At 34.9% G+C, this 25387-nt stretch overlaps 2 protein-coding genes across 7 annotated transcripts in view; one reads left to right on the top strand and one right to left on the bottom strand.

The window, feature by feature from the left end:
• The first annotated feature begins 2766 nt into the window (after nucleotides 1-2766).
• LOC120430000 (uncharacterized) lies at nucleotides 2767-8164 on the top strand. Its single transcript, XM_039595098.2, has 2 exons — nucleotides 2767-3534; nucleotides 3593-8164. The coding sequence occupies exons 1-2, from the start codon at nucleotides 3337-3339 to the stop codon at nucleotides 3956-3958; spliced, it is 564 nt and encodes a 187-aa protein (XP_039451032.1). The 5' UTR covers nucleotides 2767-3336; the 3' UTR covers nucleotides 3959-8164.
• LOC120429998 (transmembrane protein 164) overlaps nucleotides 4461-25387 on the bottom strand; it is a 117258-nt gene continuing 96331 nt past the window's right edge. For 4 of the 6 annotated variants that reach the window (XM_052709092.1, XM_052709088.1, XM_052709089.1 and 1 more), the window contains 4 exons: nucleotides 14818-15514; nucleotides 14565-14763; nucleotides 14408-14508; nucleotides 4461-9802 (listed from right to left, as the gene is read on the bottom strand). In XM_052709092.1, the coding sequence (XP_052565052.1) occupies nucleotides 9407-9802; nucleotides 14408-14508; nucleotides 14565-14763; nucleotides 14818-15417 (1296 nt within the window). In that variant the 5' untranslated portion in view covers nucleotides 15418-15514 and the 3' untranslated portion in view covers nucleotides 4461-9406. Of the gene's footprint in view, nucleotides 9803-14407; nucleotides 14509-14564; nucleotides 14764-14817; nucleotides 15515-21928; nucleotides 22108-25387 lie in introns of those variants that run through there. The other 2 variants (XM_052709091.1, XM_039595095.2) reach the window with 2 other exon arrangements.

The raw sequence follows: 25387 nt of genomic DNA, 5'->3' as shown, positions 1-25387 counted from the left end.
CAACTGGTGATCTTTTCCCTTCTGGAATCGATTGCTTAGTAAAGGGAAGGTAGTGTATCGTCACAAACTGGACCTTATCACGACACCTTAGGGAGGCGACCTATGGAATGTTAACATTAACCTAAACATGTTAACATTAGTTGAGTGAAAAACTGCCACTGAATCCGCTTTGTAAATGCCGGCCCCGATACTCTTCACGGGTGTTCCCCTCAGGAACTGGGAAAGATTTACTTTAATATTAGGATTAGATGTTATTGTTTCATCTCGAAAGTTAAGTTTCGTCCGATTACGTGACTTGCGTGTCTTTGCTTAATATGTTGAATGGAATATTTTCTACGATAATGTTCTTCTTGATTACACAATTTTCTCTGGGTAATCATACTGAAATCAATCGATTAGAATCATTTTTAGCATGTTTGGGTTAGCTTAAAAATCTGTTGAATTTTATTGAATTTTCGATGTAGAAAACCACAAAAAGTTTTTTTTAGCAATGTTTTTTTTGACGAATTTTTTTTTTGAAAATTTATGATTTCATATCAACTGTACGGGTGTATGCATTTTTCATTGTTTTTTTTAAATTACAATTATTATATTTTTTATTCGTGTATTTTCAAGATTTTGATGAAAATTGATTTTTAATGAAATAATATTACTTACATTAATACATACGTTTATTTTTTAAATAAAGCAATTTTCATCAAAATATTAAAATAAACATTATTTTGTTGCACTAAAGGCGGTTAATTCAAAATACATTTCTTCGTATTGGCGCTAACGAAATATAGTCAAATTAATCAATGTAAATTATAGATTTTTCATGTAAATTGATGTTATAAAACAATACAAAAGGTTTGGAAACTTATAAAATGCTGGCAGGAGCTGAAACAGTGGTGTAAGTGATAAAATTGAGTTTTCATAGGGGTAATTCTCTACCAACTCACACAGCAGTTGCCCCGACCCCTCTTCGATTTGCGTGGAACTTTGTCTAAAGGGGTATCTTTTGTCCCTGATCTCGAATCCGAGGTCCGTTTTTTGATATCTCTTTTATTTTTGAACATGCGAAAAAGAGGTTTTATTCAGTAATTTGCAGCCTGAACCGGTGATGAGATAGAAATTTGGTGTCAAAGGAACTTTTATGTAAAATTAGACGCCCGATTTGATGGCGTACTGAGAATTCCGAAAAAACGTATTATTCATCGAAAAAAACACTAAAAAAAAATTAAAAAATTCTCCCATTTTCCGTTACATTTTTCAAAAAAAATCATATCTCCGGAACGGTTGAACCAATTTTAGTGCGCCACATTTCAAAAGAAATGTTATTAGTTGAGCTTCTAAGGAAAAAAATGTTGAGGTTCGAAAAAACTAGCTGATTTTTTGAACATAAAAGCTGGTTTCTGGAGTTTTTTTTTGAAAAGGTCCAATAAACCAAATTTTCAGTTTTTGCTTTTTGGGTGTTTTTGAAACCGCCTTGAGTCAGGGGTATTGGGGTAAACCACAAGGTTTGGTAGAGCATTTTAACAGAATGCATTACTGTGAATGCAAAGAGACGAGTTGTTCCCTTTAATTCCGCTATATATTTTAATATCTCGACAGATACGTATTTTGTCTACTACTTGCAGACTTCATCAATGTGCTGTTCTCTACTCGAAAAAAAAAGTTGCGTAAATCGAGATTCATTTAAAAAAAAAAGATGACTTAAAAAAGGATACATATACCATATGGTATACACGAGAATGCCTAGTCTTTAAAAAAATATTACCTAAATAATTTATAAATTAAATAAACTGCGAAAAATATCATTTTTCAGATTTTGAATTTTTAGATACGTATAAAATGACACAATTGCAATCAGGCCTAATTTTGTAAAAGGTAAAAGATCAATGAAAAATAGCCCAATAATAAAAATGAGAATATCCATCACTGTCTCGATGTCTCATATAATTGACCTTAAGTAAATATTTTTGAAATTCCTTTTTCAAGTTTTGCTTTGATTCACTTTATATTCCCTTTTTCAATTAAATATTTTCTGTTCAGTAATGGAAAAAATGAATTCTTGATTTGAAATTTGATACAAAATTGGCAGATTAAACCTTTGAAGTTATTTTCTTACAATCTGGTGATATTTACTAAACAGGTATTCCGAGTCAAACCAGAAGGATCTAAATCAAAAGTACAATCATCCCACATATTCGGAACACCCACAAATTCGGAACACTTTTGAGATTTTCTGGCAGCTTTTCTGGCGACCTTACTATTTTTACGACCTTTATTTGGACATTCTCTTGCTATTTCACTAGTAAAAGTAGTACTTTCAAAACAAAAAACTGCACTTCAAGACTATTTTATCCTGAGCAGCAAAACACTGCCTCCAAGTTGCCTGTTTCATGGTTGTGGGATGTTATTGTGCCTCCCACAATTGTGGAACACCTGATTTTAACAGATATTTTCACAAAAAAAGTTATCAGATCATTCATAAAACATTACTAAGTTGTAGTTTTATTAATTATTGTGTGTGAAGTCATTATTTTATAGAAAATATATACTCCTGAAGAGAATCAATGTTTGTTTACATCCGTAAGAAAAAAATCTTCCGAATTTGTGGATTTCAAGGGTCGAAGTTTTCTTCAAAAACTTGATATAAAAGTTAAAATTTACAGTTGTTTGATACATCATTCGAAAGATCGCAAGAAAAGCTGTCAAATGAAGGTAAAAGCGAATCATTAAGTTCAATTATCGATTTGCTACGATTTTTGATTATTGACCGTTCCGAATATGAAGGATGTACCCCAAATTAGCTCAAATTTTGCATAGGAATTTCTTGACCAAAACAACTTTGACGGTTTTGGTCAATATCTGCAAACACCACATATAAAAATTAAATTAGGTAAAAAAACCCATGCAAAATTTCACTGAAATCAATTGAATAATATTGTTTCGAACAGTTAAGCATCAGAAAACTCTATATTTTAGTTAGTTTTTTTGTTTATTTTACACTCTCTAAAATATATTAAAACTTTATTAGGAATCTTGGCCGCAATATCATCTCCATATAAACAAAATTAAACTGGGATCATTCGGGATAAAAACATTACAATCTGAATTGACTCCAACTCTAAATCTTGAACCGCTGAGGTCATCCTTATAAGAAAGATTGTGAGATGCATCGATCAGGTTCGGCTCAATTTGCGTCTTTCACACGCAATCTCGTTGTTTTGGCCAAACCTCGAGGAATGCCAAGTAAAATATTCGCCCAAAATTGGGTCAACCAGCGTGACCCCTCCGCGGGAAGGCGGCCTTTATAAGGCGACCCCGCCTCTGCCGAAACCAGTCTCGACGATGAGGATCCTGCTTGTTGGACTGTGTTGGACGCTTTTGGGAGGAGGAGCTTTGCGGTTCTGTGAGGCCGCCGGTTGGTTCTTCCCGGACTACCAGCCCATCGTGGAGTTTGGAGTGTGGAACAAAAACGACTTGATTTGCTACCAGAAGCGGATCCTCGCGGGGACGCAGAGTCCGCAGGTGGTGGACTTTCGGAATGTAGGTACAAAAAAGATTGGTTGGTGCATTCGTTTGATGGATCTTGTTTGTATGACAGCCTCTGGGGACCAGCATCAACCACGTTCGGATCGAGTCACCCCAGGACAAGTGGGCTGGATTTCGAGTTGCGCAAGTTTGGGGAGCACTGGCGACCACGTACATCCAGCTGGAGATTTACGCGTCGCAGATTGTAGGTCCGTTCCTGAATGACGTCAACATCGAGATCAGGTGCTCACCCACCTTGGCGCGGTTGTCGATCGAGACGGTGCTGCAGATGCTGCGAAGGCCGATTGGAGTTTTGGTGAAGAGAAACTCGACCGAACTGTCAAACTCGATCTTTGGAGACGTGGTGAGGGATGGTCAGGTGAGGGTTTACCAACCTCCGCGTTTCAATGACAGTTCATCGGAGCAAACGCAAGAATAAAACAGGTGAAATTATCTGAGTGTGTTTTTGTTTTTCAGTAACGTTTTATTATCACTAGATCATGTTGGTTGACCACGCACAGTCTCAAAATGGCCAATCCTAAACGGGGTTTCCCTCACTACCAAGACTCGTTCGCTTAAACTTTTTTGGGATGAGATTTACAAATGATGATTTCCTAAGCCAATTGATATTTGCCACTGGAGCAGGGCTTTTTTATCATAAGTTTCTAGGCGTTGAATTATTGCATATTGACTTTGTTCCACTGGTGTGAGTGTGTGTGTGTGTGTGCTCATATCTTTTCCAGCAAATTTTAGTGATTTTTTTTTATTGGCAAACTGCCACAACTGATTGCGCGCACGCTTGTAGAATACTGAAATTGGTGATTTCTTGTTCTTCCCTCGAGTGGCCACCAAACTAGCAACACTGGTGTCATGTGCTAGCAGAGTTGCCAATCGAGGGTGGCACCCAAATTAGAGCACTCCGTCTGGCGTGAATGTGTAGCTTAAACGCTTGTTTGTGTTCTTGGTTAGGAATAATTTATTAGGTTGAAGGTTATATATAAAAAAGCGAAACTCAACGAGGTGAGGTTTAGCTAAGCTACGCACTCGAAATTTTTGTAATAAGCATACACGACGACGACGACGTCGTCGTCGTTCTTTTAGTAATACCGATTTTATTATTCTCACTTGAAGGCACACTGAATTGATCGTGTTTTCCATTGCCGAGCATATTTTTTTTTCTCTGTGATTTCGGGGTGTTTTCAATTTAGTGTGTATGAGCGTCTTGACCCAAGTGTTGCACACTTTGTGATTGTTTTTTTTCTCTCTTTGTTAGGATATACAGTGGAATGCTGCTCTAAAACCTAAAGATTGCCGATTTGAGTTTGGCTAATAGCTTTCCCGTTTTGTGGTTTTCTTAAAATGTTAACTAATCTAACTTATAAATTTGAGAAGAACTTTGATCAAGAAAGTTAAAAGTGGTTTCAAATATAGTTGTTTGTTATCTTGTTGCTACTTTTTGGGTTTTTTATTTGTCTAACTGATTCCTTCTAAACAAGGTTCAACTACTGTTTGCACTACTCTCACTCGCGTAAAATGATTTGAAATTGTCAATGTAATGAACTGTTATTTCGAAAGATTTTTTTCCCGTTTCATGTAACATGGCCTTTTGGCCCATAAGTTAAGGGACCTTATTGTGTTTTGTGAGCTTCTTTGATATTGATTAAATAAGAAGATAAATTAAAAGAATGTTGTACAGATTTTTGTCTTGAATACGTAAAAAAACTAAAAAAAAATTAAAAGTAAACATAATGTTCGAATAAATAAATTAAAACAAAAAACAAAGCAAAAATCTACTAAAGTAGCAACATTAAAAAGTATTTCACTGCTCTCTGAAAACATCGGAAATCATTTCAATTTTTTTTAATTTGGTAACAATTTTTGTTTTTGTTTAAACAAGCTTTATTTTGGATGATACAATTTTAATTAAGTATTTAAAATAATTTGAATGTTTTATTTAAGAACAATCGACCAATATTCCAAAATTATTATTAAATAGAAACAAAATAGTAAAATAAAACTCGAAATCAGCTGATTTATATATAAAAAATATTTTATTCCTGGCAGCTTTTTTCTGTATCTTGAGAAGGAACTCTGATTTTTTTTATCACTTTTTGGTACAAATAGTATAAAGTTGAACATTTTAGCACTTAAATGGATACTGATAAGTTCTTTTCAATAATTTTATTTTGGACAGTGAAAAATTTGCCTTTCGTCATTCGAGAAAGACAAATAAGTTGTTTTGCAACGGAAATACAAAAAAAAATCATATTTGCAATAAAAAATTACTGAACTTTGTTTTGATAAAGTATATGTATAACATTCACTTAAAAATCGTGTCCATGTAAGTATGAACTGCATAGTTCATTATAGCATTCGTTTGTGCTCTGAAAGTTTCGACTTTCCAGCATATGTATTGAAAAACAATGTTTTTCGACACTGTTTTGTTTTTGAGTTGATTAAAAATGTTTTTTTTAACGAATTAAACACACGGATGCCAAATTGAAGTGGAGATACACTGAAGTTCCCTGAAGTATAATTTTTAAAGGTTTTTTTTCAAAGTTGCAAAAAGTTTTGTATATGCAACACCAAACTGTTTTTTTTTCAGCACTCGTAATATTTATCCAACTCGGAAGAATCGTGCCTAAAAATCTTGTTGCATTGAATACTAGGTTAAATTTGGATTATTGTTTCATTTTTTTTTCAAAACACTGCTTTTTTTGAAAACAAAAATAAAATGAAAAAAATCACAATATTGTTACTGAAGCAAAATATCATAAAATTCATAGAAATATGTTCATACTTTACATCTTTGAATTCACAAAAATGCTTCAGAAAAAAATGATTTTTATAGTATTATTCATAAATACTTTGGACCTTTTGTCCATTCGATTTTTTGTCTTTCGAGCTTTTGTCCTTTCCGACTTTTGAAGTTAAAAAAAGTGTTATTTTGGAAAATAGAAAATTTGAATAGTTTAATATTACCCCTTTTTTGATTTAACTTGTGGAATAAGTAAAATTACACGTAGAAATATGTAAATTTACACACAATAAAATTGTTCAACATTCCAGATCTATGTAATATTATCATATTGTGTTTTTTCAGGTTTTAAATTTAAACACGAGATCTTAAAACTGATGAAAGATATATATTTCTAAATCTAAATCATTTAAATTATGAGGGAGATTTTTAACGTAGAATTATTTATTTCCCTTATTCACAGTAAAATAATCATTGTAATATGAAGACATATTTTGTAACAGAAAAAAGTGTTATATTTCTTTAGAAATGTGGCAATTTTATAAAAAAATGAATTCTAAACTGTAGCTGTATTTTTAAAATAAATTAAAACATAATTACATAAAAAAGGTAATAATTAACCATCAAATTTTCATCCATCCTAAATTGCATTTTATTTTTTGATTTGACGTTACATGGCTGTTTGGCTGATACTTCAAACAGCTCAATTTTATCGTTTCTTTTTCTTCTCTCCGATGTATTTCAGAAACCAGAGGTCCAACCTTGATTGTCTCTTAAGCAATTTGTTAGTGGAAATTTTCCCAACCTTTCGAATTTTTTTTCCAGTACTCATGAACACTATTTTAAAAAATCTAAAAAGCTAGAATTAAACTTATTAAACTTTAAGTATCTCAGTATTGGAAAAGGTGCATTGTATAAAAGAAATCGTTTATAGTAGTTTATGCAACAAATTGCAAAAAGAGGATTTTTTCAGCACGAGTCGTACATTTATCAAACGAGGTGAACCTCGGTGAACCTCGTTGGATAAATACGAAGAGTGCTGAAAAAATCAAGTTTTGCAACGAGTTCCATACAACATTTTATGCAATTTCAAAAAACACACACTGAGTGAAATTTTATGTCAAATTTTCATGTATTTTGTCAATAAATCGTTTAAATAAAAAAAAATGTTGAAAAGTGTTACTTTTCGAAACAAGTGCTGAAAAGTTTAACTTTTCAGCACCCATTTGAGTGCTGAAAAGTAGAACTTTTCAGCATTTATTTTGAATAATGTTGCTATTCGATTCTGTTATTTTTGGTACAGAAAAGTAGGCTATTTCGTCGTTCAAGAATGACAGGAAAAGTAAGTAGTTTCACGACGGAATTGCAAAAAATACCTTTCGATTGTAAATTTTGTCAAACAATATTTTTTTCAAGCAAAATTTAAATTTTTCCAAAATTAAAAAAAATTGAATCTGAGAAAAAAAAATAGAAAAATTTAAAACCGGAATATTTCCGGTTTGTTTTCTTTTTCTGAACAGCCCTCATCAATACCTACAACTTTGCCAAAGACACAAAACCGATCAGAAAAAAAATTAAGTAAAAAATTAAAAATAACGAGTTAGAATTTATATTTTTCCAAAAAACTTTTTTTTTTCAAAAACATAATTTAGCGGCAAAATGTTTGTTCCCACTTATATATGTATATTTTATTAACATGAGTTTAAAAAAAAGTTAATCGGCAATTTTTTGTTCCGTGTAATATTTATTTTCTGAATAGTCTTCATTAGTAACTACAATTTTGCCGAAGACATCAATGCGATCAGAAAATTCCTTCACAAGATACAGATTTTCGGATATTTACGTACCTTTTTTGTATGGACAGCTGCCAAAATTGTATGACTGAACCAATAACACAAATGGCTTCTTTGGGCGTAGGAAAGGCCCCCACAAAGTTTGAGCCACATAAAAAAATACAAATAAAATCCATTTCCGGTTTTGGTGGAGAAATGATCAATAGTTCTAAGTGAAAACATTAAAAAAACAAAAGGAATTCTTTAACAAGCCTTTGAACTGGGAAAATAAGCTTTAAAAAAATATAATAAAAAGTAAAAATTATCATTAACTAATCAAATTGATTTTATTAACACAAAACCAATCAAGGAACTACAGTTGTCACTCGTTATAACCTAGAATCGCACACGTTTCGCTCCCGTATTTTTCAATTTTCGCTCCGACGGAAATAATTGAACAATCACCGATCGGAACCGCTCACCTCTTAATGCTATCACAATCTTGTTTTTTTTTTCTTCTTCTTCCTACTGAACAACAAACGGGAAGGGGAAGGAGGAAAATTATCTACTTACTTGGAACTGCAAGAGAGTGAGAAAAAGTGGGGTTAAAAATGCTTATTTTCCCTCGTCGGTCGGTTTGTTTTGGGGGGAGTCCGCGCTGCGCAAATAGGTAATGATTGATATATCACAAAACACAGATCTGATTCTGGCTTCTTTTTTTTGCTGTTGACTGCTTGTCCTAACCTTTCTTGCGTTTGCTTTTCCTTTCCTTTTTTAACTCTAGGTAATCGATTTTTCTTTTATTTGTTTGCTTGCACTTAAGCTGTATGTGAGTTTATTTTGATGTGTTTTTTTTATTTATCTCCATTGCTGGTACTTTTAAGAATTATTGAAATGTTGAAACGTTCCTACAGTCGCTCTCTTTTTAAAATCTACTTTATGGCTACAGTGTGTGTGAATGTGTTTTTTGGTTTATTTTCAAATTCAAGTGTTTAATGGTATTTTTTTGTTCGTTAATTTATTACAGTAAAAAGGCAATCAACAAGTTTTTTTTAAATTTCACTTCGTCGTTCGCCCTCACGTCGCTAAATTATCAGCTCAGTTTAGTTGAGTATTGTGGTATTTTGCTGGTAGTTCAATTTGAAGCTTTGTTTTTCTTTGTTTGCAGTGAGTTTGATAGTTTGTGAAGGGAAAAAGTGTTGGTTGGGATTATCTTAAAATTCGCAGTAGGGATTCTTCAGGATGATAAAACGATCGCGTATATCTACACATCTCTCCCACCGCCCGTAACAACTCCCCTCTCCGCCAAGAAGATGGTCCACAGTCAGGTTCGCAGGTTCGCTTCCGCCGCGGGCCACTAGTCAATCTTGCTGGTTTTGATGATGATGTTGTTCTCCTGCATCGTAACGGATTTCGCCGGCGACGACGACCGGGACGAGGGCCGTGACGAGGGTCGGGAAATGTAGTGACCGCCGGACGTTCCGCTCGTCACCAGCGGGGACGTCGTCGCGATATTGCTGGCCGATGGCGAGTCCGACACGCTGGATCCACCCGCCCCGCCGCCACCATTTTTGATGAAAGGCGGATTGGTGATGATGGGCGGGGGCAGCGGACTGAACAGAACCGTGACCAGCTTGCACAGCAGCGTGCTCAGGACGGCCTCGTGCGTGACGGCGATGGCACGGTAGTGGGGACCCTCGAACGGGTCCTTGATCGCCGGGCAGAGCATGTGGTTCAGGTTGACCTGGGTGGGCTGTGGGGATGGGAAATAGTTGGTTTAGAAATTTTGATGTTTTGGTCAACTTTTTCTATTTCAGTAAGTGGGTAATTCTCTACCAACTCACACGAAATCGGGAAAAGTTGCCCCGACCCCTCTTCGATTTGCGTGAAACTTTGTTCTTAAGGGTAACTTTTGTCCCTGCTCACGATTCCGAGGTCCGTTTTTTGATATCTCGTGACGGAGGGGCGGTACGACCCCTTCCATTTTTGAACATGCGAAAGCAAACCCCTTATGTCTATGTATCAAAATTTTTGTAATTGTCTGCTCTACAACTTTGTAGAACATTGTTACACTCTAAAAAATAACCATGCAAAGTTAGAAAAAACACGAAATTTTAAAATGAAAAATTTTGTTCTAAATGAAAAAATGACCCTTCTGGGTCAATGTAGGGTCAATGTCAATGTCGAGTAACGGAAAATGGGAGAATATTAAAAAAAAATAGTGTTTTTTTCGATGAAAAATACGTTTTTTCGGAATTCTGAGTACGCCATCAAATCGGGCGTCTAATTTTACATAGAAGTCTCTTTTACACCAAATTTCTATCTCATCACCGTTTCAGGCTGCAAATTATTGAAAAATACCTCTTTTTTCGCTTGTTCAAAAATGGAAGGGGTCGTACCGCACCTCCGTCACAAGATATAAAAAACGGACCTCGGATTCGTGATCAGGGACAAAAGTTACCCCTTAGGAAAAAGTTTCACGCAAATCGAAGAGGGGTCGGGGCAACTGCTGTGTGAGTTGGCGGAGAATTATCCAAGTACTATACTTTCACAAATCAAAACTTAGAATTAAAATTAGAGCATTTAAACGTAAAGTTTTTATGAATGAAAAATTATAATACAAAAAAAAAGATTAAATGGGCTTTGTTGTCAAACTCACAGATCTATTTTGTGAGATGATTTGCACCCTTTAGTGACGCATAAGTCCATGAAAATGTGCGATATTTGACACGTTAAATTAGATCGAAAACGTGTTCTACATTTGTGTGCTGCTTTTTCGATTTTAATTTGGATGGAACGTTCTGTTTTTAAATTATATCCCTAAATTTTGTTTTGGTGATTTAAAATATTGGTATATTTAAGTCCCGGAGTTTGTATCGCCTAAGGAGCGATCAGTACCGTCAACTGGATCGAATCGGGACTACAGCCTGAATGAGGACAACAGTTATAAGGTACTTTGTGATTTTGTCTCAGTTTTTAGTGAAACCAATCTAAGATATTTAAAAACATGACCAAAACAATTCGAAACAACCGTTTCGATTTGCTCCAGATGACGGTAATGAACGGTAAGCAAACCTGGAAATTCTTGTCGGGTTTGGCTCTCTGGCCACTAAAACGTTTAATTTCAACATCACTAGCGTAAAGGCCAGATGCTCATGGTATGACGGAAGGAAAATATGTATTATAAATCGAGATGGCCCATGGGAGTTTTATACGTATAGTTGTGTTTCGCCTTCCTTAGGCTTTATTATCGATTTAAAACGGTGAAAAACAACTTTCTACGTATAAATCTTTCATGGATCATATCGATTTATAATATTTCCTTTCCGCCATAACGTGTATTGCTTGTTTTGGTTTACATAACATTGGAATTTAAGGCTCTTTGAAGTTCTGTGCAGGCCTTCAAAATCTGACAAGATAGACGTTGCACGTCGCGACGCCCGAGACGCCATTTGAATAAGCTGAGGCTGGTTTAAGAAATTTTTATGAAAAAAACTATCCCTAAACTAATTCAGATCCAACTTGGAACTTTTTATTTACTTATACGTTATAACCTCAAATTTATTAAGAGATATACCAATGATTTAATTATTTAATATTTGCTGACTATAAGGCTGACAAAGTGACTATCAAATGATTTGGTTTTTTTAAATATAATTTTTCAACGATACAATTGTTTAAGCAATGCTGAAAAAACTTTTTTCAAAACAATGTCAATAGTCAATGTGTGGCCCAACCCAGTACATGATTTAAAAATATAAATCATAAGCAATTCTCTACGAAATCGGTCTTTTTTTAGAATTTTAATTTTTGTATTTTTTATTCCGACTGAAACTTTTTTAATGCCTTCGGTATGCCCAAAGAAGCCATCGTGCATCATAAGTTTGTCCATATAATTTTCCATACAAATTTGGCAGCTGTCCATACAAAAACGATGAATGAAAATACAAAAATCTGTATCTTTTTTGATCAATTTGGTGTCTTCGGCAAAGTTGTAGGTATGGATACGGACTAAACTGAAAAATATGATACACGGTAAAAAAAATTGGTGATTTTATATTTAACTTTTTGCAACTGAAGCTTGATTTGCAAAAAAAAAAAACACTATTTTTATTTTTTTATTTTTTGATATGTTTTAGAGGACATCAAATGCCAACTTTTCAGAAATTTCCAGGTTGTGCAAAAAATCTTTGACTGAGTTATGAATTTTTGAATCAATACTGATTTTTTTCAAAAAATCGAAATAGTGTTCGCAATAATTTGTCAACTTCATTTTTCGATGTAAAATAAAATTTGCAATCAAAAAGTACTTTAGTGAAATTTTGTAGTATTTCATTTTTTTTAATTACTGCCAGGGATGGAATAATCGCAAAAAAATCAATTTCGCTAGCGAACTTTCTTCACCCGCGAAAAAGAGATGAGGCAAATCACGCAAAAGAAAATCGCTCACGAAATTCTTCAAGAAAATCAATTTGCTGATGATGTTTTGTCAATTTCTTGTCAGCACCACTTAAAAGTATTTGTTTCACTTTATTTACACACATTGCCCATCTACAAAATGTGACAAAATGTGGCAAGTGGCAAGTGTAATAGTGAATAAGATGTTCCGCCGAATAATCAAGATGATATTTTTTTTAGATTCCTTTTACCGATCTTTCGTGCGCGAGAGAAGAGAGCCATGCTCCCTTCGGATTTTTTCTCTTGATGAACATCCAATGATTTTCTTTTGATGATGATTATTCCATTGCTGATTACTGCACATGTTTGCCCACCTTTGAAAAAAATATTATATATAAATAATTCTCTATATTTTGCTTTTTTGAACTTTGTTGATACGACCCTTAGTTGCTGACGTATTGCCATGCAAAGGTTTAAAAACATGATAATGGATGTTTTCTTAGTCTCACTCAAACAACCCAACATTTTCTAACGTCGATATTTCAGCAACTAATGGTCTGATTTACAATGTTAAAATTTGAAACATTCGTGAAATTTTCCGATCTTTTCGAAAACAATATTTTCAAAAATTTAAAATCAAGACTAACATTTCAAAAGTGCCAAATATTTAATATTACGTCCTTTAAAAATATTAGTCTTGGTTTAAAAATTTTGAAAATATTTGAATAATATTTGGACAACAAAATTTCTATCCTATCAATGTCACTCCGATTCATGGTATATGAGGACAGTAAAAATATTTTTAATGTCATCAAAACAAGTTATTCATTCAAAAAATGTATTTCAAATAATAATTACAACGGCAAAACATTTTTTTAACAATCATCTCTGGAACGGCTGAACCAATTTAAGCTGGCCACGTTTCAAAAGAATGGAGATTAGTTGGGCTTTTACGAAAAATACTAAAACACTAACATAGATGAATCGAACATAAAGCATCATGCTTCTCCAGCAATATGTACTGGGAACTCATTTCGATGGGGAAGCATGGTACTTTTAGTTCCATTGATATCTGGATTTTTTGTGTGTTTGTGTTGGTTTTTCATATGTTTGTAGGACCTATTCAAAAAAAAAAAAAAGAAAAAAATCCAAAAATACAGTCATGCTCCGATTTTGCATTGCCCCGGGTTTGATTCATTCAGCTGCCTCGGTTAAGCACGGCTCAGTTTTTAACTGAAGCACAGAGCGAAAAAATACTCAAAATTTCAGTTTTTTCACAATATGGGTATCTAATGATCGGGATTTTTTCATACATTTCGAATATAATAACAAAATTTCTTGAAATATTAAAAATTTTCACAAAATTACGTATTTTCGAAAAATTACTCAAAATTTCAGTTTTCTACAATATGGGTATGAAATGATCGGTTTTTTCATACATTTTCATACAACATGTTTTTTAATACTCAATTTTTTTACAAAACTACAGTTTTTTCGAAAAAATACTCAAAGTTTCAGTTTTTACAATATGGGTATCAAAAGTTCTGATTTTTTCATACATTTCGAATGCAATACCAACATTTTTTGAAAATACTCAAAATTTTCACAAAACTACTTATTTTCGAAAAAAATACACAAACTTTCAAAAGTTGTTACATTTGAAATGTAGAAAAAAATCGGTCATTTGATACTCATATTGTGAAAAACTTAAATTTTGTGTATTTTTTTCGGAAATACGTTGTTTTGTAAAAAAATTGAGTAGTTGGTTAATTTACTTGTAATTTTAGATAATTCAACAAAATAAATCACTGTTCACCAATTTGAAGCCAGCTAATTTGAATTGTTGAATTTTAGTTGGAACTCCTTTCCGTGTAGGCATCCATTAAGTCGTGAAGTTATGAATATTTTATGAAAATATTCATAAATTAATCGATATTATTGTAAATAAATTTCTACTCACGATAGCCACGATCTGCAGAAAGACAAAGTGGTAGAAAATGCTCGCCGAGTAGGCGATCGTATTCCAGGTGTAGTCGTTCACGGCCTCCATGTTGTAGACACCTAAAAAAGCAAGACAAGATTATTCATCGATCTCAAAATCCTGAACGCAACCGTACCTCCCGTCCGCAGCAGATAGATCGGTATGATGACCATCAGCGCGTGCTGAATCCAGTAGATGGCGGCCTCCAGCGGCAGCTGCCGGCTGTCCGTCTCGGGGAACATGAACGCCAGCAGCGGCCCGTTCAGGTACATCATCTGTATCCGGAAGAGAGCCGTGGTGCTCTTCTTCGGCTTGTTACAGGCCAGCAGGTAGATCTGTGGGGATTGAGGATTAGTTTTGAGGTTATGTGGAAGGAGGGGTTTACGAACCTGTAACATGGTGGTGATGTGGCAAGGATTTAAAATGTAGATAACAGTCCTAGTTGCAAACTTAAAGCCTAGTTCGACGCCGATCGTCAGGGTCATGGTGATGAGCAGTGCTTGCTTGGCCCAGCTGGGTGCTTCCCCGTCCAGGGCCGCCGAGTTGGCCGCCACAGGGTGATGGCTGGCGGCACACCGGTGACAGCTGCAGTACTCCACCGAGGAGGATCGCCGGTGGTGGTGCTGCTGCAGCAGCAACTCCCGGTGGTCCGGTTCCAGGTGGTGCCCGCTGGGTCCTACCCGTTGGTAGTGATGCTGCAGGTTGTGATTGCTACTGCTGGCCAGGTGGCTGATGCTACTGCTGCGGAACCCCAACGTGCCCCCGCCCGTTCCGGGCTGGAGGTTTGGAGTGGAGATGAACGGGGTGTTCCGCCGGAACGTGATCGGTTTGAGCCGGGCGATGGCCAGTTTGAAGGCGATCGCCGCTAGGGGGAGTAGGATCATACTCTCCACCAGCTTCTGACTCGGCGTCAGGAAGCCGGCACATTCCGGACCGGTGTTCCGGGGCACGGAAGCGTTGACCCCGTCGTACGCCCAGCCCAGATACATTCCGGTTTTGGGTGGTTTGGGTCGTTCAAACCCGTCCTAGCAGCAACAATTGGACCAATTTTCGACTGTTGAACGCGCCGTTGAACACCGGAGGAACCTGCCAGGGGAGAAACAAGGAGAAGAAGGAAACCATCAGTAATTGACTGCGGCTGTAACATGTAACAGAACGTCCCACGTGCGCGCAAATAAATTAGATTATTGACAAATAGGTTTGTGTCGCGTGGCGTGGCAGGGTCGGTTTTATTTCCGGCGGGAATCGACCCCCAACTACCCTCCGAGTAGTGTCGGAGGAGCAAATTGGATTATTATTGATTGGGGGTGATGTTTTAAAGTTTCGCGCAGTTCGATACAGTGGGCTTTCTACCGTCCTCCATCGTGATGGTGTTTGTTTTATGGGCGCCAAAGTTTTCCACTTTCAAGAGTGGGGGAGGAAAATGTTTCGAGGTATTTGGGAAACTTTTTGTGGGAGGCTGTGTAGTTGTTTGGTTAGCCCAGTTTTCCCCGGCCGCAAAGTTAATGGAGTGGGTGATCTATTGAAACAATGTTATCGTTTCTTTGGAGTGCTTTTAGATGGGCTCTTGCGATTGTTATTTCCTTAGAGTTTCTTGATTTGAGGGTATTGGGCAGGCGTACTACCTATTATTACATATCATGATCAAATGCAATCGTCATCTTATGTGTATAATGACAAACATTGTTACCTGGCGTAACGAAAAATATTCGTTACCAAACTTTTTTATTTTAAACAAACAAAACTTCAATGATTGAATAAAATCATAAATCACTTATTTCACCTACACACCCTTTTGAAACCTCACTCCAGCAGAAAAAGACGATGCTGATTAGGCGCAATAATGATTTTGCCGGACGCCGACTGATCATGACCCTGGCAGGCAAGTCGCACTGCAATTTGCAAGTACGGGCTTGAATCGGCTGTGTTTGCAAACAAATTGATAATACGATGATGATGATGATGGGCAGAGTGAGGGCATCATCCTCCCAATAAGGTAATAATCTTGGAAAGGTCGACCTTAGGAGAGTTGGATTAGAAGGAACAGTAGGAGAAATTGGGGCAAGACGACCTATGGGGCAAAAGGAACAATTAAAGCGGCATAATATTTTTGCAAACTTTTCGAGGCAATTTGTTCGTTTTGTTCCAATCTACAATTCTTTTCAAAGATATTGCTAAAATATTATGCCGTTTTAGAGAAATCGAAGAAATACAAAGCGTAACGCCTGTGCACTATGCGAGGTAACTGTAATTTATTTGTCAGGGTGGTCACTTAGGAATTCAGGGAAAAGTGGAAAATTCGCTATATTCGTAAAAACTCGGGAAAAAGTAAGGAATTTGAGCAATTCTCTACGAAATCGGTCTTTTTTCTTCAATTTTAATTTTTGTATTTTTCAATCCGACTGAAACTTTTTTGGTGCCTTCGGTATGCCCAAAGAAGTCATTTTGCATCATTAGTTTGTCCATATAATCTATATCTATATATATAAAAAATTTCGATGGTTTTGTTCGAACGCGAATCAGTTCACTACGGAGTGTCGGATCGAGGTGCTCTTTGTTGCGTTGGGTTTGTATAAGTCCAAGGAAGGTTCTTACGCCAAAAAGTTACAACTTTGGCCACTCTGGAACCGATTCCGGAAATACTGCAGATTGTATGGGAAAAGTTACGTAAAATCAATTTTTGATCACAGGAGGCTGAATAAGCAAAAAAGTTAAAAACGTGAACAAACGAAAAAAAGGCAGAACGAAGTTTGTCGGGTAAGGCTTGTTTTCCATAAAAATTTGGCCGCTGTCCATACAAAAATGATGTATGAAATTCAAAAATCTGTATCTTTTGAAGGGATTTTTTGATCGAGTTGGTGTCTTCGGTAAAGTTGTAGGTATGGATACGGACTACACTGGAAAAAAATAATACACGGTAAAAAAAATTGGTGATTTTTTTAATTTAACTTTTTATCACTAAAACTTGATTTGCAAAAAAACACTATTTTTATTTTTTTTATTTTTTGATATGTTTTAGAGGAAATAAAATGCCAACTTTTTAGAAATTTCCAGGTTGTGCAAAAAATCTTTGACCGAGTTATGCATTTTTTAATCAATACTGATTTAAAAAAAAAAACGAAATTTTGGTCGCAAAAATTTTTCAACTTCATTTTTTGATGTAAAATTGAATTTGCAATCAAAAAGTACTGTAGTGAAATTTTGATAAAGTGTACCGTTTTCAAGTTATAGCCATTTTTATGTAACTTTTTTCAAAAAAGTCGTTGTTTTTCATTTTTTTAAATTAGTGCACATGTTTGCCCACTTTTGAAAACAATATTTTTTTCTTCGGACTTTGTTGATACGACCTTTAGTTGCTGAGATATTGCAATGCAAAGGTTTAAAAACAAAAAAATTGATGTTTTCTAAGTCTCACCCGAGATCTCACCCAAACAGCCCATCATTTTTCAATGTCGATATCTCAGCAAGTAATGGTCCGATTTTCAATGTTAAAATATGAAACATTTGTGAAATTTTCCGATCTTTTCGAAAACAATATTTTCAAAGTTTTCAAATCAAGACTAACATTTCAAAAAGGCCCAACATTCAATATTACGCCCTTTTAAAATGTTAGTCTTGATTTGAAAATTTTGAAAATATTGTTTTCGAAAAGATCGGAAAATTTCACAAATATTTCATATTTGAAAAATGGTGGGCTGTTTGGGTGAGACTTAGAAAACATCAATTTTCCTGTTTTTAAACCTTTGCATTGCAATATCTCAGCAACTAAAGGTCGTATCAACAAAGTCCGAAGAAGCAAAATATAGAGAATTTTCTCAGCTTTTCAAAAATAAAAAAAGTCACTGAAATATGGATTTAACTTGAAAACGGTGCACTTTATCAAAATTTCACTAAAGTACTTTTTGATTGCAAATTCGATTTTACATTGAAAAATGAAATTGAAAAATTTTTGCGACCAATATTTCGAATTTTTGAAAAAAAAATGTATTTCTGAAAAGTTGGCATTTGATGTCCTCTAAAACATATCCAAAAATAAAAAAAATAAAAATTGTGTTTTTTTGCAAATCAAGTTTTAGTGACAAAAAGTTAAATAAAAAATCACCAAAAAAATATTTACTGTGCATCATTTTTGTTCAGTGTAGTCCATATCCATACCTACAACTTTGCCAAAGACACCAAATCGATCAAAAATTTCCTTCAAAAGATACAGATTTTTGAATTTTCACATATCATTTTTGTATGGACAGCTGCCAAATTTGTATGGAAAATTCGACGCCAACATTTCAAAAAGCATCATGTACAAACCATGCGTTTTGAGAAAAACGCATTTGAATGTTGAGCATCCATTTTCAATTCCCATTTTAATATAAAAGTCAAATAAGATGTTCTAATAATAACAAACGATGGAAAACGTTGCTTCCATTGATACCAGAACATCCAAATTCAATAAAACATTATTTCCGTCGTTTTATTTAAGAAAAACAAACATAACTCCTTTTTAAATCACCAACGTCTATATCACCCTGCTGGCATAGAAGGGAGCGCTTTGTTATGATTCGTTTTTCTTCGCCGAATGTACATGGCGCTTTGTTCATGATGCTTTTTTTTCGTCACGAGGTTTATGTAGTCTTTTGTTTGACAGGTTGACAGGGCTATATAAACAGGGACTGCTGATGGCAGAGATTTTGTTTATGTTACTTTATTTAAAATCATGATTAAACAGACTTTACTGAAGTAACTTTTGCTCATTTTTGGTGGAGAGGTAGCTTATTAGGAGTACTTTAAGAATATGCAATAACCCAGAAAGTGTCAAAATGTACATGATGCCTTTTGAAATGTTACCGTCGAATTATGTGGACAAACTAATGATGCAAAATGGCTTTTTTGGGCATACCGAAGGCACCAAAAAAGTTTCAGAAAAAATCGAATGACCGAAATCTCAGAGAATTGCTCACATGCTGTTTTCCAGATTTTAAAAAGGATGATTTTTTTTATGAATTTATTTTAAAAGTTGTCCGATGGTTAATATTGACTATTTTATAAGGTCAACGCTAATTTTATTTCAAGTTTTGGTCTTACCTTTCAAAATTTTCTCAAAAAATCAGGGTAAAAAATATTGCTATAAATATAAAATTTGATTGTAAAACATTTAGAACAAATTGCATAACATTTATTTTTATTATTAATCAAATAGAGACTCTTTAAACTTTTTACACATTTCAAATTTGTGGACAATAGATAAAAATGACGATCAAAAGCTGAAGAAAAAAAAATTCTCATAAATTTATTTATAGTTTGCAAACTTGTGACAGTTGTATACAGTCCAGACTCAATTATCCGAAAGCCTTGGAAAAATGTCGCTTCGGAGAAACAAATCTTCGTATAATCGAATGACGACAAAAATTTTTTTTCGTTGGATTTTGATGGTTGAGCTCTAGTATGACCTAGTATAAGTGATTTAGATTTTTTTTTTATTCAAGAAGGCAGCCAAAATGGCGATGATGAATTAAAAAAAGTATTTTGTAATTTAATAGACAATCAACTATTCAATGTTGACTAAAATATGATTGTGGAACTCAAATTTGATGTTAAAAGTAAGAAAATATAAAACTTCGGATAATCGAGTCTGGTTTGTAACTGTAATGACCTGGGTGCTGAATAATGGTTCGCAAAACGGCCTCAATTTGGAACTGTCAAAGTGGAACCAATTTATTGATCGCCAAAAGAGTATTGTTATCGATTATTAATCTTTTTTTCAAGAATAATTAATGTGTGGCTTTTGAGGACCTGGAGTTTAAGTCATGAAGAGCTCCAGGAATCAGCCAGGGAATTTATCTGCGACATCGCAGAATGAAACTCTCGCGCAGTTCTTCGTCACCCGTTTAAAAAATCTCTTCTAACCGATCGAAAAGCGACCATTTTCCAGCAAAAAATGTCAAAAACTAAAAAAAAACATACTACTGATTATAAAAACAGCTCATTTGCCAGTAAGAAAAAAGTCATGCTTGTGCTTGAACAGCCTCCTATTTTGTAGATGTAAACAAAGTGAGATCATTCGAAAATCACGTTACGCATTCTCTCTATTCATTACCTAGGTAATCACATATAAAACAAATTGAAAAAATGAGGCTTGATTTATTTACACAGTATTTATTTTATGTTATCAGCTCCTCGACCTTAACCGTAGCTGAGAGACAAAATTTTTTAATTAAATTTATACCAGCCTAAACCGTTTTTGATTTGAAAGCATTTCTTTACTATTAAAAGTTCAGGAATAAAAAAAAAAAAAATTCAAAATGGGATTGGAGTGTTGTCAGTTGTATAACTTTACTTATTCTAATGATATTTTAGGACCAAAATCTAAATAAGATTTCTTTTTCAAAAGTGTTATAACGATTCACGTGAAAAAAATATGAAGCTAATTTCGAAGAAAATAGCAATTTTCTAGTCGAATTCAAATATCAACAGATTTGAACGTATAAATTGTTCAAAGCAATTTAAAATTCTAACATGAAAGAAAATTCCAGGGTATGATTGTCTACAAAGATGTACTTTTCGTGAGTATATATGTACGATTTCGCAATCGTCTTTTTTTCTTTTTTTTTAGATTTAAATTTACTCAACCACCCAGCGCCAGATTAATGATAACAATTACCACGATAATGCGCTGCAATCACGGCGGGGCTGTTTGTTCTACCTCACGAAAACAAATTGCTCAGCACTTTTCAATCCCGCACTACCCTCTCAGATATTGATTAGCTTGTGCGCATATTGTAAAAATACCCCTTTAAGACGTTCTAGAGCGAGCGAGGCAACAAAAAACCCGCAATAAATTCTTGGCACACTTCTGGGTCATCCCCCTCGGGGCCACTGAGCTGCGGTACTTGCTTTTCCAGCGATGATTTATTCAATCCACTTGATCAAAATGCCCCCAAACTGCTAGTATGTTCTGAAGTGCAGAGTTCCAAAAAACTGTGTGCAAAACCCCGCTGAAGAGTGCGTTTTAGTAATGGCCCATTAATCATCAGCTGCACCTCAACACTGTACTGTCCCTTTTCAAACTGTCCGTTGAAGTGATGCTCTCACCAAGATAGGGTATGATTTGCACTTTGGGTGATGAGACCACTGGGAATTTTCATCAGAGTTTACACCCGGTTGCGATTAAAGGTCGACTTTTAATTTTTTTTTGCTGATAGGATTGAATTGCAAGTGTTGTAACTTTGGCAAAATCCAAACCTTTGATTTCCTGTAGCCTTAAACCGATTCGATATTGTTTAATGAGCTTTTTAATGCAACTGAATGTACCCGCCGAGCTCATTAGCCTGGTGTGACAATTTTCCAACCCTCCAACGAGTCTTCAGGGCACATTTTTCACCTATCACACCTCATCAATTTCCGTTCATGACAACCGGGGTTGTGTTTTTCATTCTGGCACGATCCTTTCAGGTCGGATAAAATATGCATTAATGGTGCGTTGTTCCTCCCACTTCTTTTGTTTACCTTACCTGACCCAATTTTCGTGTCAACGGGGTTGATAAATGTTGGACTAGCTTTTTTTGTTGTCCCCAAACACAAAGCAAGTTGACGGGTTGTCAATAACCCTACGCACGACGACGTTCACTTTCGACGATGACCGTTGGCGTTGTTGTGGACGTCGCGACGCTTCAAGCGATACTGCCAGTGGTAATGAAAACAGTACGACGCGCGGTTATCAGCTTGAGTTACTGCTGGTTGGGTGCAGTTAGGGTGGTTCTGTGGTTTCTAATAAAAATAACTGACTGGTTTCATGATCTTTTGCAATTTTCATGAATTTTTCATATTAGTTTTTTTTTCATTCCTAAAGAAAAAAAACAAAAAAATATAATTTGAGACTTGAAATAGAACCACCCTAGCAGAAACCTGGTAAGTGCTAATTTGTGACATGTGAGAATGCACGGCGGCAGTCAAGCAGAGTACGTTCTTCTTGAGAGTCGACTCTCATCGCCCCTCCTCTCTCTGTCTCTGGGCTGAAGACGACAGAGTGCAGTAACTCAGTTGCTCAGTTAAGTAGTCTAGGCTAGTAAATATTTACTAGTGGTGTTTTAATTTGTGTCGTATGTGACGTACCCCCGGAGGGATTACCCCGTGACACAGCGGAGGAAATTTATGGTTTGTGGGATTCTTTAATTTTAAGTCAAATGGTTGTTCACACTGATATAGTAAATTGAATTTTTTACCCAATTTTATTATAAGTCAAAATAATATCAAACATATTAAAATCCTACTCTTCTTTTGTTTTGTTTTGAAATGCAGTTTGTTAGGTTTCTGTATGTTGTTCGAGTGACGCACTTAAAATTCCATAAAATTAAATTAGTTAATTAGCAAAACCTTTCAAACTAGTGCTAATTGACTAAATTGGAACTAAGAACCAGTTTGATTGAGTTGAAATAAGTCAGTTTGCATTTTGTTTTGTAACAATAAAAGTAAATCTTCCCCTGATGCTGAGAGGAACACTGTTGAAGAGTATCGTGGCCGGCATTTACAAATCGGATAGTACTTTTTGACTACAAAATATTATACATATCTTAAAAATAAGACTTCTTTCAACTTTAAAAAAATCATGATGTATTTGAAAAATTGACAATCAGCGATGGAATAATCATCATCAAAATAAAATCTTTGGAAGTCCATCTAGAGAAAATATCCAAAGTGAGCATGGCTTTCCTCTATCGCGCACGATAGATCGGTAAAAGGAATCTAAAAAAAATCATCATGATGATTATTCGGCGAAACATCTTTTTCACTACTACACTTGCACACATATCGAAAAATGAGCTGTCACATTTTGTAGATGGGCAATATGTGTAAACCATATGAAATGATTAATTTTAAGTGGTGCTGACAAGGAAATTCACGAAAATCATCAGCAGATTGATTTTCTTGAAGAATTTCGGGAGCGATTTTCTTTTGCGTGATTTGCCTCCTCTCTCTTTTGCGGGTGAAGAAAGTTCGCAAGCGATATTGATTTTTTTTGCGATTATTCCATCCCTGTTGACAATATTGCCAAATCAATTTTGACCAACTTGTGCTATCCCAAGTAACATTTTTAAACCAACTAGCCACCACCTAGTTTTATTGAGGTTTTATGGTAGCATCTTGATTGCTTGTAAGTTTTATGTTGGCTTCACAGCAACCAATAAGCATGAGCTGATTTAAATGTTCTAAGAAGGTTTTATGCCTCGGACATACAGTATGTAAAAAAAGTATTTACACCCCTTGGGCACTATGCACATTTTGTGATGAAACATCTAAACAATTTAATGTTGACAGAAACCTAGTACTACATTTTGTTCAAAAACTCATGCCAAACATTTTGCTACAAAAAGCTCATGAAAAGATGATTTCTATAAAAAGTTATATAACAAATACTATTACAAAAATAAAAAAGGTGCAAAAAAAGTTTGTACACCTTTCGCAAAATTAACATAAATAATGTTATTTGTTGACAAATCACCATAAATCCTGTCTCCCAACTCCAAATAGGCATCCTTGACTGATTTAAAAAATAATTTGGATTGAATATAAAGTTTACTACTTGGTTTACTAACTACTTAGTATAAAAGTTTATATAAATCTGGAAATTCTGTATAAAACTTATCTAAACTTTATTTTGCAAACTTTTAATTCAACTATATGTCAATATATTACCATAGAATTGCTAAATAAACATTTTGGAGTGGGTATAACACCGTTTTGGGGGTATTTGTATCGATGGAATAGATTTTTCGTTGGAATTTCGTACCAACCCGGAATTACGTCGTCGGAAAATCCGCCGGCATCTGAACCGGTCCACAATTCATAAGTCAACCTATGTGGCATCAGAAAGGGCATAAAATTTCCGATCTTTTGATACCCATACATCCAGGTTTTCTATAAAACCCACGTTTTTAAATACCTAAGCAAAAACGTTGTTATGGTTTCGTTTGAGCAACCTGCCAAAAATGTATGGAATTTCGTAATTTTTGTTCTCGTGGATCAAACTTACTTTTTGCCCAGGTATTTAAAAACGAAGGTTTTAAAGAAAAGCTAGATGTTTGGGTATCAAAAGATCGGAAATTTTATGCCCTTTCCGATGCCACATAGGTTGACTTGTGAATCGTGGACCGGTTCGGATGCCGGCGGATTTTCCGACGACGTAATTCCGGGTTGGCACGAAATTCCAACGAAAAATCTATTCTATCGATACAAATACCCCCAAAACGGTGTTATAACCACTCCAAAATGTTTATTTAGCAATTGTATGGTAATATATTGACATTTAGTTGAATTAAAAGCTTGCAAAATAAAGTTTAGATAAGTTTTATACAGAATTTCCAGAGTTATATAAACTTTTATACTAAGTAGTTAGTAAACTTTATATTCAATCCAAAGTATTTTTTAAATCAGTCAAAGATGCCTATTTGGAGTTGGGAGACTGGATTTATGGTGATTTGTCAACAAATAACATTATTTATGTTAATTTTGCGAAAGGTGTACAAACTTTTTTTGCACCTTTTTTTATTTTCGTAAAAGTATTTGTTATATAACTTTTTATAGAAATCATCTTTTCACGAGTTTTTTGTAGCAAAATGTTTGGCATGAGTTTCTGAACAAAACGTAGTACTAGGTTCCTGTCAAACTTTAAATTTTTACATGTTTCATCACAAAATGTGCATAGTGCCCAAGGGGTGTAAATACTTTTTTTACATACTGTAAAACCTGGCGCAATAAAAGCCAAATGGCTTTCAGTATGGTTTTATTAAAGTTTTAAGAGAGTCTTGAAAACCCGATGGCAATGTCATGCCTAATGGTTTTATCTCATGCTTCTTTAAAACCAAGGGTGTTGTAGCTGTCAATTGCCTTTGGGCATGCAAAAAGCTTATTTAAAACCATAAGCTCCTAAAAAAGCATTTAACGCGGCCAAATAGCAATGCATAAATA

Source organism: Culex pipiens, chromosome 2 (genome assembly GCF_016801865.2).
Source record: "Culex pipiens pallens isolate TS chromosome 2, TS_CPP_V2, whole genome shotgun sequence".
Taxonomy (NCBI): Eukaryota; Metazoa; Arthropoda; class Insecta; order Diptera; family Culicidae; genus Culex; species Culex pipiens.
Note: the sequence above shows the minus strand (reverse complement) of the source record. Positions and strands in the feature narration are given on the sequence as shown.

Bases quoted from the DNA above. Each gene is read 5' to 3' on its own strand.
- LOC120430000 (XM_039595098.2), top strand. From the start codon at position 3,337: ATGAGGATCCTGCTTGTTGGACTGTGTTGGACGCTTTTGGGAGGAGGA. The intron at 3,535-3,592 runs GTAGGTACAAAA...TTTGTATGACAG, and splicing joins AGGTGGTGGACTTTCGGAAT to CCTCTGGGGACCAGCATCAA.